Genomic DNA, 12,759 nt, shown 5'->3' with positions numbered 1-12,759 from the left:
TTTTCTGGTGAGAAGCCAAAAGAAATAAATTATCCAAAACCCAGACAAACACAACTAACATTTGAAGGAAAATTTAGAGTCAGTGTGGACGTGACGGGACTCCAGTGTGAGTTCCTAGCTTTCATAGTGAGTCATGTGGCTATTTCAATCAATCAAGAAAATACAGACGACTTTACAAGGGACTGATGACTATGTGACTACATCTGTGTTAAAACTCACAGAAACTTTGAGGAAATTTCATTTGCAGGTATCCAGGAGACTGCTGAAGCCTGGAGAGGAACCAACTGAACCACTTCACGTGGATGATGCATTAATCAAGTCTCTATCTGAGTTTTTGTTTCCCAGACAGAAAGCTCCATACCAGGTGCTGAACGTGATGAAAACCGCTCTGAAAAGGAGGGGAGAGCAGAGTGGGTACATGCGACACGGTGCTGCTCGTCACCCCAGACCAACTCGTCACTGGCAGACCAAGCCGGCACCGACCAACTTGAAGAAGGACGGAGAGCCTTCAAACGAGTGGTAGGATTGGTGTCCATCATCCTACTGCTGGCGTTCGGGATCCATGGTATCCTTTCCCTCGCTGTGGATGCAGGAGGTGTGCATTCACAGATTCAGACAGGTCGGCTTACCTGTTTACCAAAATGGATGAAGATCCAAGACACATGAACTTTGATACTGGAGCGGCGAGTGCCTCGGCACTTAGCAGCGGTCCAGACGACGATGACGACGATCACTTCTCCGGCACAGAAGGACTGAAGCGAAAGCCAAGATCAGTGAAGCAGGCTTTGTTTCACTGCAGCAATAACAGGTGTGCTGTTAATGACTGTTTTATAGCGTCCCCCAAGTATGTTCACAGGAAAAGCTGTGGTGGGGTTCGCTGGCATCTGAACACGTCACAGTGGTGCAGACAACAAGGTCAAGAGTTGAAGTGACTCTGAATCTGGGGAATCTTCAGCGTCCGAGCCCATGCGGGTTCTGGTGCTTCACAAGAGAGCAGCTGGAGGGAGATCCCAACTGCACCGCCTGGAAGGTTGTTTGACTGGTGTGGAGTGGGACCTGCCCTTAATGAAGGTACAAGGACAGGTGCCAGGAGAAGGAGAGCAGTTAGGAGTGAGCTCGTGTCTGGAGGTGATTGAGGTGCAGACGACGAAAGTGAAGCTGCCGGAAGAAGTTTACATGATCTGTGGTGAGAAAGCGTACAGGTGCGTTCCAACTGGTTTTAATGGAGTTTGCTATCTGGCTTATCTGATCCCAATGATCAGGAAAGTCGATACGGCAGAAGTTTTGGGATTGTATCACCCTTCACATCGACAGGTTCGGAGCTTGTCTACTGGTCAACAGATGTTTGGAGTGATGCTTCCATTTTATGGTGTGTATGCTAATCAACAAGGAGTTGCAGGAGGTAAAATCAGTGGCGTTGGAGAATAGAACGGCATTAGATATGGTGCTGGCAGCTCAGGGAGGTGTGTGTATGGTGATTGGGACTGAGTGCTGTGTTTACATTTCTGATGCAACGAGAGAGGGGATTGATTTAGTTCATGATACGGCTAATGGAATAGCGGAACTTCACGATTCACATGGTTTTGATTTGGGGAATTTTGGAGGCATGTTTGGATCTTGGGGAACTGGGCTGGTCAGATTTCTGGTAACTGTGATTACAGGTGTGATTGCTTTAGCGATGATAATCATCTGCGGAGCTGCAACTGTAAGATTCATGTGCAGGAGAGTGACTAAAACCACATTTCAGGCAGTTCAGGTCGTGGCATCCCCTATGGTTGAAAAAGAAGAAGATTACAGGCTGAAGTGGATCGCGAACAACAAGGAGTGAGAAGGTTTTGTTTATTAATCAGTAGTGAATAGATGAAGGTACTGTTGGTACTCTTAATTCGTCTTAATCAGGTCTAATCAATACAATACTCAAGTAGATATAGGTATATTTTAATTAGACAATGATGATTGTGAGTGAATAATAAAGATGATTCTCACCTTGTTTCGATAATCAATGACACTAATCAATATATACTCCATGCTCAAGATCTCAGGTAATCAATATCACTGTATTTTGGGGTTCTGTGCACCATACAACCGAAAAGGAGGGACCTCAACGGGAATGTGCCTTAAATATCTACTGTTTTCTTTGATGCTGTGATTTTCAATAAAGATTCATTTTATTTCCTTATTAAAAAAAAGAAAAACACATTGCTGCTACAGCATTGTTAAAAAGAGTTTATTACTTTGTATGTTTGATACCTTAATCAGTATTACTCCTGTACAGATTACGGATTGACATGTTTCAAATGATGGCACTGTGATATGTAAATGTTACAATTGTATTGTCTTTTTGATGATTTCAATGGACTCATGCATTGCATTGTATGACTTTGTAACTTTGTAATCCGTTTCTCTGGGTCACACATAGATGCAGAGGGGACCAGCTCTTTTACTCCTTTCCCGAATTGGCCAAGGGGAAGGTGAGGTTTGGGCTGGATCCTTGGCTCAAAGTCTCTAGGTTGCATTCTCTGTGACTTTCCAACTGATTTGGTAAACATCTGCACATTCTTATGTGTATAGTTGTGTTGGAAGGGCTGGTTTATGTACCTCGGAGGGGCTGCGAGTCAAGGGGGAGTTTGTGTGACCAATTAAATTCAAAGCAAAGAAAGAAAAATGAGATGCAACAAAGAGTGTGTTTTGCCAGAGCAAAATGTGATGTCATCATGAATGTTGTAAGTGTGAATGTGAATGCATTATTCCATCTTATATGCTAAAGTCTCCATCTTGTATGTGTATTGGTAGTAGTGTTGATCTCACGATCAAAAAGGAGGGATTTGTTGTAGAATATCTAAGATCTGTTTGATTTCGGGCCTACGTATTCACTGATATTTATGCCATCTGCCAGGTCACTGCCACCCCAGGCCGGTTACGTTGTTGTTAGATTTGAGCCCCTTAATCAACGTTGTTTTACTGGTGGCGCCAGCAACTGGCCTCGAAGGATGAGATTACAGGGAAACGACTTTATATACAACGGAGAAGAGTTTGTCGGGGGTGGGTCAGATTGTGCATGCCTGTGTGTGTGTGAGGAGAGTTTGGGGAATGTGTCTTTGTCTGTCAGGTGTGGGAGCGCTCCGGCTTTACGTCTGAATAAATTCCACTCTAAGCATCTCACCCTGTGTCTCACTTCATCTTTCCAAACCTCCGGCCGTCACTGAGGAGCAGAAATTATCCACTACAGTTTCTAAATGATCTAAATGTTCCATTTCATTCTGGTCATGGTCCAGAGGAAACAGTTCGAATCCACATCCCACCACTGCCACTTCGTGCGCACCCAAACACAATGGGTGTGTTTTCCATAGATGGGTGTTGACTCTTGACTCTGTCAAGTTGCAACCGTCGACACTGGGAGTGCCCTCATGTTAAATAACACACATCACTCCAGCTGAGCTTCACTCAACTGGAATTATCAGCAATACTCTCTGACTGGAAGAGGCAAGCTTGTTTGTGAGTTAAATGATGTGTTTTGTTATTGCTGTCAGCTGACATTAACATTGTTTGAGTCAAATTGTCAATAATAGTGTTGTAGCTACCCACTGGCAAGTTATATTCAGAGTTCATCGTAAATTAAAAATTGTGCTGAGGGATAAATTGTATCTTGCTCTTTGAATCGGTCGTCAAATTCAAGTTGTCACTCATTTGCTGCTAAACTGTTTCCCCTCTGGAACAGACACAATGGCAATGTCCGTCCCTGTGAACGACGCGAACACCAGCTTCGCTCTGGCTCTGCTGAAGAGGCTGAGCGAGGACGACAGCACCGGGAATGTCTTCTTCTCCCCGTTCAGCATCTCTGCAGCCCTGGCCATGGTGATGCTGGGGGCCGCGGGCAACACAGCTGCACAGATGTCAGAGGTACACACACAGGGGGGGGAAGAAAAAAAAATAATAACAAGACAAAATAGTACAGTCATTATGTTAACACACCCAGTAGTGTTGAAAGAACTCACATACGCAGTGAATGATTTTGCAGTGGTTTTGTCACAGTGTTGGAATATTTCACTTCTATTCGACAACAATATAAAAAGGGTGTGGTTTTCAGGTTTCAAGTTCTGTCATGTTCGTAGTGCACTGAGTGCACTGTCTATTATGTATTAAACAGTACAGTGCAGTACAGAATGAATGTATTCATTCACATTAAACTGTATACCTGTGGTACCTTATGCAATAGAGTGAAGTTTCCAATCCACTCCAAAGGCACTGATATATTTAGCGAACATGTTTCACACCTACTCTGGCTCCGGTCGCAGCAGACGAGACTGAACAGCATTTTATCAAATGTCCTTTACTCTTTTAGCGATTCCCTTCAAGGCCGTGTACTCTCGGCTCTTTTTTATATCCAGCTGTTGCGAAATTGCACGTGACCCACTCAGCAGTGTCAATGATTCAACCAAGATGAGAACTTTGATAAAAAGCCATGCTCCAAGTCACCGCCAGGTCGTCGGTTCAGTTTACCTTCATGCAGATCCAATTGGCACAAGAAGTGTTTTATTCCAACTGCCATTCATCTGCTAAGTAAATAGATGTGTCAATGTATGTATTGTGTGTTGTTTCTCTGTTTTGCTGCTCGCTGTGGGTTAATACATTTGACCAGATACAAAGATTGACTAAATTTGACAGAATCACCTTTTTATCTAATCTCATGAATGTTTTTGTTGTTGTTTTACTTTTGAATATGCCCTGCACCCTGACAACTGCATACTTCTCATCATGATTTTATGTTTGGATCTTGGCTGCTGTCGGCACATGGAAAGTTGATGCAGCAACATCTGTCAGACTGATGTGTATTGGAAGGCAGCTGAACTGGACAATTCAAACCAGCTCTCAGATTCATAGTTTCAAATTTGGTGTTGTTGTTTTTTTTAAATTTGTGACAAAGGATAAAGAAGATGAACTTCGGATGGAATTTTACCTGCTGATGTAACTGTGCACTGGTCGTCGTGGGTAAAAAACTTGTGCGGGCAAACCGCCTGGGATTATCAGTTTTCAAGGATTCAGTCGTGCAGCAACAAGACTTGCTCAACTCTTAACTCTTAACTCACATTAAACACCTTAAACTTAGAAAAGCTAAGATTGGATTGCTCGTTTTGTGCTTTCACAGATTGCTGTCAGGATTTGATTGTATAGTCGTGTCGCATTAGGATTAAAACCGCACCCTAACTTTGTTTTGTCTTCACAGTGTCACTCATTCTAATAAACAAAATGCTCCATTTCTCTTCCAGGTGCTCGGGTTCACCAGGTCAAAGGAAATAGGGTCATCGAAGGTAGAATCGATGGCCACTGACACCAGCACGAACCCACAACCCAGTGAGCCCCAGGTGCGTTTTTTTCCAGGCTATAAGCAACAAAATCCGGTGGGTGATTGAGCGTTTGAGTGTATTAAGTTAAATCTTTCATGGGTGGTTTTACATCTCAGTTCTGGACCTTATTGGGTTTCACTTGGGCACTTTTTTTTTCTTCCCCCATTGTAATTTGTACAGGGGTTGGGCTCATGAACAGAGCAACTTTCTCTTATCTTGGGGAGTGTGTAGATGATTTTTTCTTTAAATGATGAGAACATTACCACCTGCTTCAGTGCAAAGGTCAAAGTGCAGACAGTTGGAACAAAGTGAGTGATGTTAGCAGGTTAACAAAGGGCTAATTCAACTTCAATAAACAATATAAATCAAATACTATCACTACATGAACCAAAATCGATGTTTAAGCTGCAAACATTCAAATCATCTCAAAACAATGGAAACATGTAGCATGGAGCATGGTTTGGAGCCTGTTCTCATCACTTAACAGGTGAGGTGGGAAATGACAAGAATCAACACTAACAATAGAGAAAGTTGTGTTTGATGTGTTTGGCTCAGTGTTTGTTTTTTGCTTGTTTGTTTGTTTGTTTTCAAATAACTACTGCAATGCCTGAAACCCCCCAGAACGTGGCCCAGAATGACATCCATGCCAAATTCGCTGAACTCCTCAGAGGTTTCTACAAAGATGCTGCTCCGTACGACCTCAACCTGGCCAACAGGCTGTACGGGGAGCAGTCCTACGAGTTTGTCAAGGTGTGTGTGTGTGGGTGTGTGGGTGTGTGTGTGTCTGTGTGTGAGCATTGGTCTAACTGCATACCGCGACAGTTGCTCACTACAAAAATTAAAGAGTTGACTCGTGTGTGCACAAAGGTTTTTTTGCATTATTGTTGTGCAATCGGAGAGATTTGAACTATCTAACTTTTAAAGTCAAAGAATTACATATTATTTCTCAAATGGTAAAGAAAAAAGCTATAGAGTGAATGCTTGTTGGATTATATGCTTGGAGAGAATATAAATCACAACCTGTAAATCGTGAATAAACAACAATAGTCCAACAACATTTATTTGTGGAAAGGCATGAATTGCGTGTTATTTAATCAAAATATTAAAAAATGTAAATGTGTTATACTAAATTGGGATGAAAGCAATGCTGTAACACCAATACATTTAGAGCAATTAAATTGCTCTAGCCCACTTTAGCACACATTGTATAACTCTACACTGTATCCTACAATATCCATCATGCAGTTGGTACTTTTCTCAGACAGTACTTGTTCATGGCGACACGTTTCAACCTGCACATCCACTAACCTACTTTTTCCATATCGAATGTAGCAGTCCTTTATGAGTGTGGTGTTATGCACGATATCATTTGTCCTGCAGTGAATGAGTGAAAGTGGTCATTCAAAGGTGTGTTTTTTTTTTTTTTTTATGACTACAGCTATTTCTTGAAGAAACCAAAAAGTTCTACAGTGCCGAGCTTGAGTCTGTGGACTTCAAATCGAGCGCAGAGGAGGTCAGGCTCAACATCAACGGCTGGGTGGAGAAGCAGACACAGGGTGGGTCTGGGAAGCAGTGATATCATATCAGCGTGTTAATCCCAATAAGCACCGTTCAGCCCATACTTAAATAATTGGATTAATGGAGCCAGGCAAGAAAGAAAGAATGTCACGGGACAAACAGAGACAAACCATTTGATTTACACACTCATATTTGGAAATGGAAAGATGGACTTTAATTACGTTTGGGATTTTCTAGAGTCAAACAAAATCTGTTGAAAAGTCTAAAACTGACCAGCAATGACAACAGATTTCACAACTTCAAAGAAATCTCAACGTTTCATCAAATTGTCATTTAAAAAAATGCGATGTGCTCATTATCGGTTAATAACTGTATAATTGATTTGAAAAGGAATAAGAAAAAGCTACAAGTGATCAAATATGGTTACTTGCCGCATGACGGGTGAACCTCAAATGTAGTTCCTACAAATGTGCAGGAAGGACATACAAACTCCACAAAGGAAGGCATTCATTCCCAGGCTACAACTGTGTGGCCGCCATTAGTTACCATAGTGTGTAAATCACTGTAGTGAAATGCTTTCTGACCCTTTGCACTGTCAGCAACTCCCTGTCAGAAACTCCCTACTGCTTTGTCATTTTGTTTCAATGCACTGCCTGTGTTTTGAGCAATGCTTCGTGTTTCTGGTTTTTCAAGTTTCCACACCTCGTTTGAGTGTGTCTCACACCAATCCCTCATAGTTCAGCTAAGTACATTGTCATTGTGTTGTATGGAATTTATCCCGGTTAGCTTTGAACCAGATTTTACCTCAAGTGTAAAATGTTGATAATATTTTCCAGAACATTTGTTGGATTTTGTCAAAAATTATCCTGACTTAGAGGAAATAACGTGCATTTTTCAATTTCTGAGAGTCGTTATATTGTAACGTAGATTTTTTTTAGCGCATGAAAAGTAATCGATGATGATGATGATGGTGATACTTTTGCTCCGTGTCGCTCACCAGGTAAGGTGGAGAACCTTCTGCTGCAGGGTGTGGTGGACAACATGACCCGCCTGGTGCTGGTTAACGCCATCTACTTCAAAGGCAAATGGGCCAAGCAGTTCAAGGAGGAAGACACGGTTGATGACTATTTCAGAATAAACAAGGTGACTGCACACAGAACAGCGTTGAAGAAATTATACTTAATATAACACAGATGATCTGAGGTCTGCCACCACACCACCTGTAGCCACATTGGCTTTGATTTTGCTATCTATGCAACAAATTAATTATTAACTAAGGAAACTGTTTGGTTCTCTCTTCCGCTAAAGAGAGATGAGAATGATATTATGAAGTTCCTTAAATTCACTGAGCATCAAACAGCATTGTGCAGGGTTGGACATTCAAGGCCAGTCGCGGTTTTGGACTGTGGGGGGTAAACCACAATGCACAAAAATATAACAGGTAATCTCCATCCACAAATATCTTGCTATGAGGCGAAAGTACAGTACCAGCTTCTGGCCCAGGATGAATTCCTTCTTTCATAATCATTCCCATTTTTCATCCAAAAAATACATTTCTGAAGAAGCCTGACAATTATTTAATAGCATCGTCAAATGCAACCAGATTTTGCAAATTAAAACTATGTCAGATGATAGTATCAAACTGCTGTACACAACAATAAAGTGAACAAACAAACTTGAATTACAGTTATTAAGAGAATCAACGTTTTGTGAAGTTTTGATGCATCAGCTTGTAATCTTTCCCTTTTTCCATCTTCAGACTGAGACCAAACGAGTGAAAATGATGCGGCAGATAACAAAACTCTGCATAAACACCATTCCAGAGGTCAATTCCCAGGTAATGTCCTGTTTTCTCCACTTGTATAGTGTGTTTTTGTCCATCCATGTTGCATTTTATTGTTTTTGAACAGATTTCAGTAAAATGAGATGAGTAGAGCTCATCTTCATATGAGAGATGAGCTTCATTCTTCATATGAAAATCAAAATAATAATATGAAAAAAACTGAAATCTTTACAAACAGATCCTGGAGTTGCCCTACATAGGAGAGGACCTGAGCATGTTTATCATCCTGCCTAATGGCATCGAGGACGGAACCACCGGCCTGGAGAAGGTAAGACATTCATGCGCAGTTCACCAGGCGAAGCACTTGAAACAGATGGACTGATCAGCGTCCACACGCAGGTGGAAAAGGAGCTGACCTTAAAGAAGTTTGTGGAGTGGACAGATGTGGATAAGATGGGGAAAAATCTCGTTGAGGTGAGTCTCCCTCGCTTCAAGATGGAGGAGAAGTACGACTTGAACGACATCCTGAAGAGCATGGGCATGACGGATGCTTTCGATGTCTCATGGAGCGACTTTTCTGGTGAGATGTGAAATAAATGCACAAACTGTTAAGTCTTGAAGCAAAGTGCTGTAACTGAAAAACGTATATATAAAGAAACCACATTGTCTGTAGACATTGCAAATGAATTCTGGTCGCGTTTCCTTCAATCTGACAGGAATGTCTTCAGCCAAGGACCTGGTGCTGTCCAAAATGGTCCACAAGTCGTTTGTGGACGTAAATGAGGAGGGACCTGTGGCTGCTGATGTTACTGGAGGTGTCATCAGTTATCCTCGTGAGATAATTCCTATCAGATTCTTCGCAGACCACCCTTTCCTCTTTTTCATCCAATATAAACCCACTAAGTCCATCCTCTTCGCTGGAAGATGCTCCTCCCCTGAGTGATCACGACAGTGAAACGTACACATTGGACACACTTCGAGTTGGCGGGCCTGTGCATAAATACTGCATCTGTATAGGTCAATATTCTTTGCTTCCAATGCCATGGTATGGCATATCTTGTCTGGTAAAACAAATAATAACAGTAACCGAACAAAACTTTGGAAAAATCCAAGTCCAAAACTTGCCTTTGTCTTGTTTGTGCATGCATGTAATCACAATATCAATTATTAAAGATTATATCAGTTAATGAATAAATGTTATTTCTGTGTCAACATAAAAAAAAAATAAACATATGAAATTGTATTTGTGTCATGCTTCTTTGTTTTACAATTGCTTTTACGATGAACTTTCTTTCCTCACCACAATCTAATAAGCTGTTTCTAAGCAGAAGGTGGTCACACCCATGTTCAATAACATCAAATGTAATGTTTTGGATTGTGGGAGGACAGAATCAACGCACAGGAACTCTAAACTGGTCTTCTGACATGAGAACCAACATAAAAATCATTTTCTTTATTGTCCTCTTATATTAGTTCAAGAAATGTTCATATTGCACACCAGATGCACATTCACTCACCACACAATAAATTCAGTTTTCAAAATGTAATTTACTAAAAATAAATAATAATTTAAGCCACACGTTATTTCTTGCAATGTCTGGGAAGAAATCACAATAGAGGGGGGAAAAATCTCTATATAGAAAGCCGTTGTGCTTGGAAAAGGAATCAAAGTACCATAGTTTCTTCCTGCTGCTTCTCAAGCTCTCTGGCGCCCCCAAGAGGAGGCTTGGGCACATTATCAAAACCACAGCCAGGGTTGAGCAACCAGAAGTATTTACAAGTGTCACAACTGATCTGAACAATTCAAGCCTTTTTTTCTGAAAGGTGGCAGTGACCATCACCATTTTAAATCTTATATTCTTTGTTTGTGTTCAAATAAGTACATGGGAACAATGGTAAGGTCATCTAATGAAGAAAGGAGGAGATTAGCAAAACTCAGGAACACAGGAGAGTTTATTCTAATGAAGAATAAAAGACTGTTACACTGGAAGTGTTACTCAGAGAAAAAACATTAGTTAAAAAACAGCAATATTTTTCGAATGGGAGCTATCAAAAGATTAAAAAAAATTAAATACACCGTACAAACCTGTAGATGACTCTCTCTCTCTCTCTCTCTCTCTCTCTCTCTCTCTCTCTCTCTCTCTCTCTCTCTCTCTCTCTCTCTCTCTCTCTCAGTATTTCAGGTTTATGGCACAGCCTGCTGGAGGAAATCAAAAACAGTTAAAAACACACTACTTAGTCGCTTAATGAAAAATTTTAAGAAAGTATCAAATGTATGCAGTGATGTAATCTGTGAGGTTTATTCCCCGTATCATTCCCCAATAATGAGAAGTGAATATGTGTATCATTATTATTGCAAACCATCGTAAAATCATTGTACAAAAACCGATGTAAAATAGAGTGTAAAGTCAATTGTGACTCTGAAAAAAGTTTCACTTTCTTTAATAAGTACTGTCAAGTCTTTTGACTAAAATACTATATATTTGATGATGTGACAATCCTCAATATCAGAGTGCTTCATATTATTTGCCACCAACTGAATTCCAGAGATTGTCACTTCCAGAGTTGGAATTGTCAGAAACTATATAGTAGCCATGAAAATGATATGAAACCTCCCTTTGATTGGAATGCAGATCCTGCTAATAGTCAAATTAACCCTTTAAAAGTCATCAGAACTGTACTGTGCTCTAATGTACTCAGAGATATTTCAATAATGGTTCAAGATTACCGGTAATCTATTTTAATCCACTTTCATCGATATGTGAATGGATCAGCCTGTGCTGCAACAATATCTATATGTAGGTAGGCCAGCAATAAGCAGAGCATGTCAGAACCTTCCAGGTTGTCCAAAAATAATGTTTAAAAAAAACTATAATGAGTAGTGAGAACATTTGTGTTGGTGTTTTAGATAGAACAGATTTTCCAGTGATAATGTGTTTCTAATACAAAGAGAAGTCGAATCATTGTGTTCTGTTCTGCAGCAGCTGTGTTGGAGAGTTGCAAACAAAGTGGAAAAGCAGAAAACGTGTTTCAAATTTTGCCAAAATAAGTTTTTGGCTTTGAAACATTGGTCCAAGCATTCCTCTTTTTAGAAAGGAAAAATTGGCAAACCACATGGAACTTTTATTTATTTATTTTTCTAAGTTTACAGGCAAATGAATGCCTCAATGTGCTCAAATGAGAAGAATCAGTAGTTTGAAGTGTAGAAGAGAATTAACACACACTTTCAGACTCCCCCTCACATAAGAAATAACACCAAGTTTATGAAAGCTGCGGATTGTTTCTGTTGTAGAATATCTAAGATCTGTTTGATTTCGGGCCTACGTATTCACTGATATTTATGCCATCTGCCAGGTCACTGCCACCCCAGGCCGGTTACGTTGTTGTTAGATTTGAGCCCCTTAATCAACGTTGTTTTACTGGTGGCGCCAGCAACTGGCCTCTAAGGATGAGATTACAGGGAAACGACTTTATATACAACGGAGAAGAGTTTGTCGGGGGTGGGTCAGATTGTGCATGCCTGTGTGTGTGTGAGGAGAGTTTGGGGAATGTGTCTTTGTCTGTCAGGTGTGGGAGCGCTCCGGCTTTACGTCTGAATAAATTCCACTCTAAGCATCTCACCCTGTGTCTCACTTCATCTTTCCAAACCTCCGGCCGTCACTGAGGAGCAGAAATTATCCACTACAAATTGGCGTTGTCGGCAGGATTTCAAGAGAACAACAAGCATGGTAAGAGCAAAATGTTTTATTCTGCCTTGCCATGTTATTGTTTGACGAAATCAAAAGAACAGATTGAATAAATGTTATGGATGATTGTATATTGATTTAAAGTTAAAATTAAGTGAGGCGGTGAGTATGGAAGTTGAATTATTGGTTAATGAACAACAGTCGCACTCTGTTGGGATTTTGTTGGTGATTGATTATTGAAAGTTCCTCTCAGGACACTGACTGAAGTCTCCTCGCGCAGTTCGGGCAAGGACTCCTGAGAGATGCCCCAGTTGTGAGCGTTGCTAGCTGGGAGGTTTTGTGTGAACAACAGTTGTGAGCGTGCGGCTAGCTGGAGGGCTTGTGGAAGCCTCGTGTTCAATTGTCTGTCTTGTTTGTGTGAATTTTA

The 12,759-nt window shown here is 40.9% G+C and overlaps 1 protein-coding gene across 1 annotated transcript; it reads left to right on the top strand.

Annotated features, from left to right (window-relative positions):
• The first annotated feature begins 3,404 nt into the window (after nt 1-3,404).
• Nucleotides 3,405-9,859, top strand: LOC308144008 (leukocyte elastase inhibitor-like). The gene is made up of 10 exons (XM_080514992.1): nt 3,405-3,495; nt 3,719-3,900; nt 5,268-5,363; nt 5,967-6,095; nt 6,784-6,901; nt 7,864-8,006; nt 8,623-8,700; nt 8,885-8,974; nt 9,046-9,226; nt 9,363-9,859. Exons 2-10 carry the CDS (start codon nt 3,724-3,726, stop codon nt 9,587-9,589), a joined length of 1,239 nt encoding a protein of 412 aa, XP_080371118.1. The 5' UTR covers nt 3,405-3,495; nt 3,719-3,723; the 3' UTR covers nt 9,590-9,859.
• The last annotated feature ends 2,900 nt before the right edge of the window (nt 9,860-12,759 follow it).

This window comes from Blennius ocellaris, assembly GCF_963422515.1.
Source record: "Blennius ocellaris genome assembly, chromosome: 19".
NCBI lineage: Eukaryota > Metazoa > Chordata > Actinopteri > Blenniiformes > Blenniidae > Blennius > Blennius ocellaris.
This window is presented reverse-complemented; position numbering and strand designations above follow the sequence as displayed.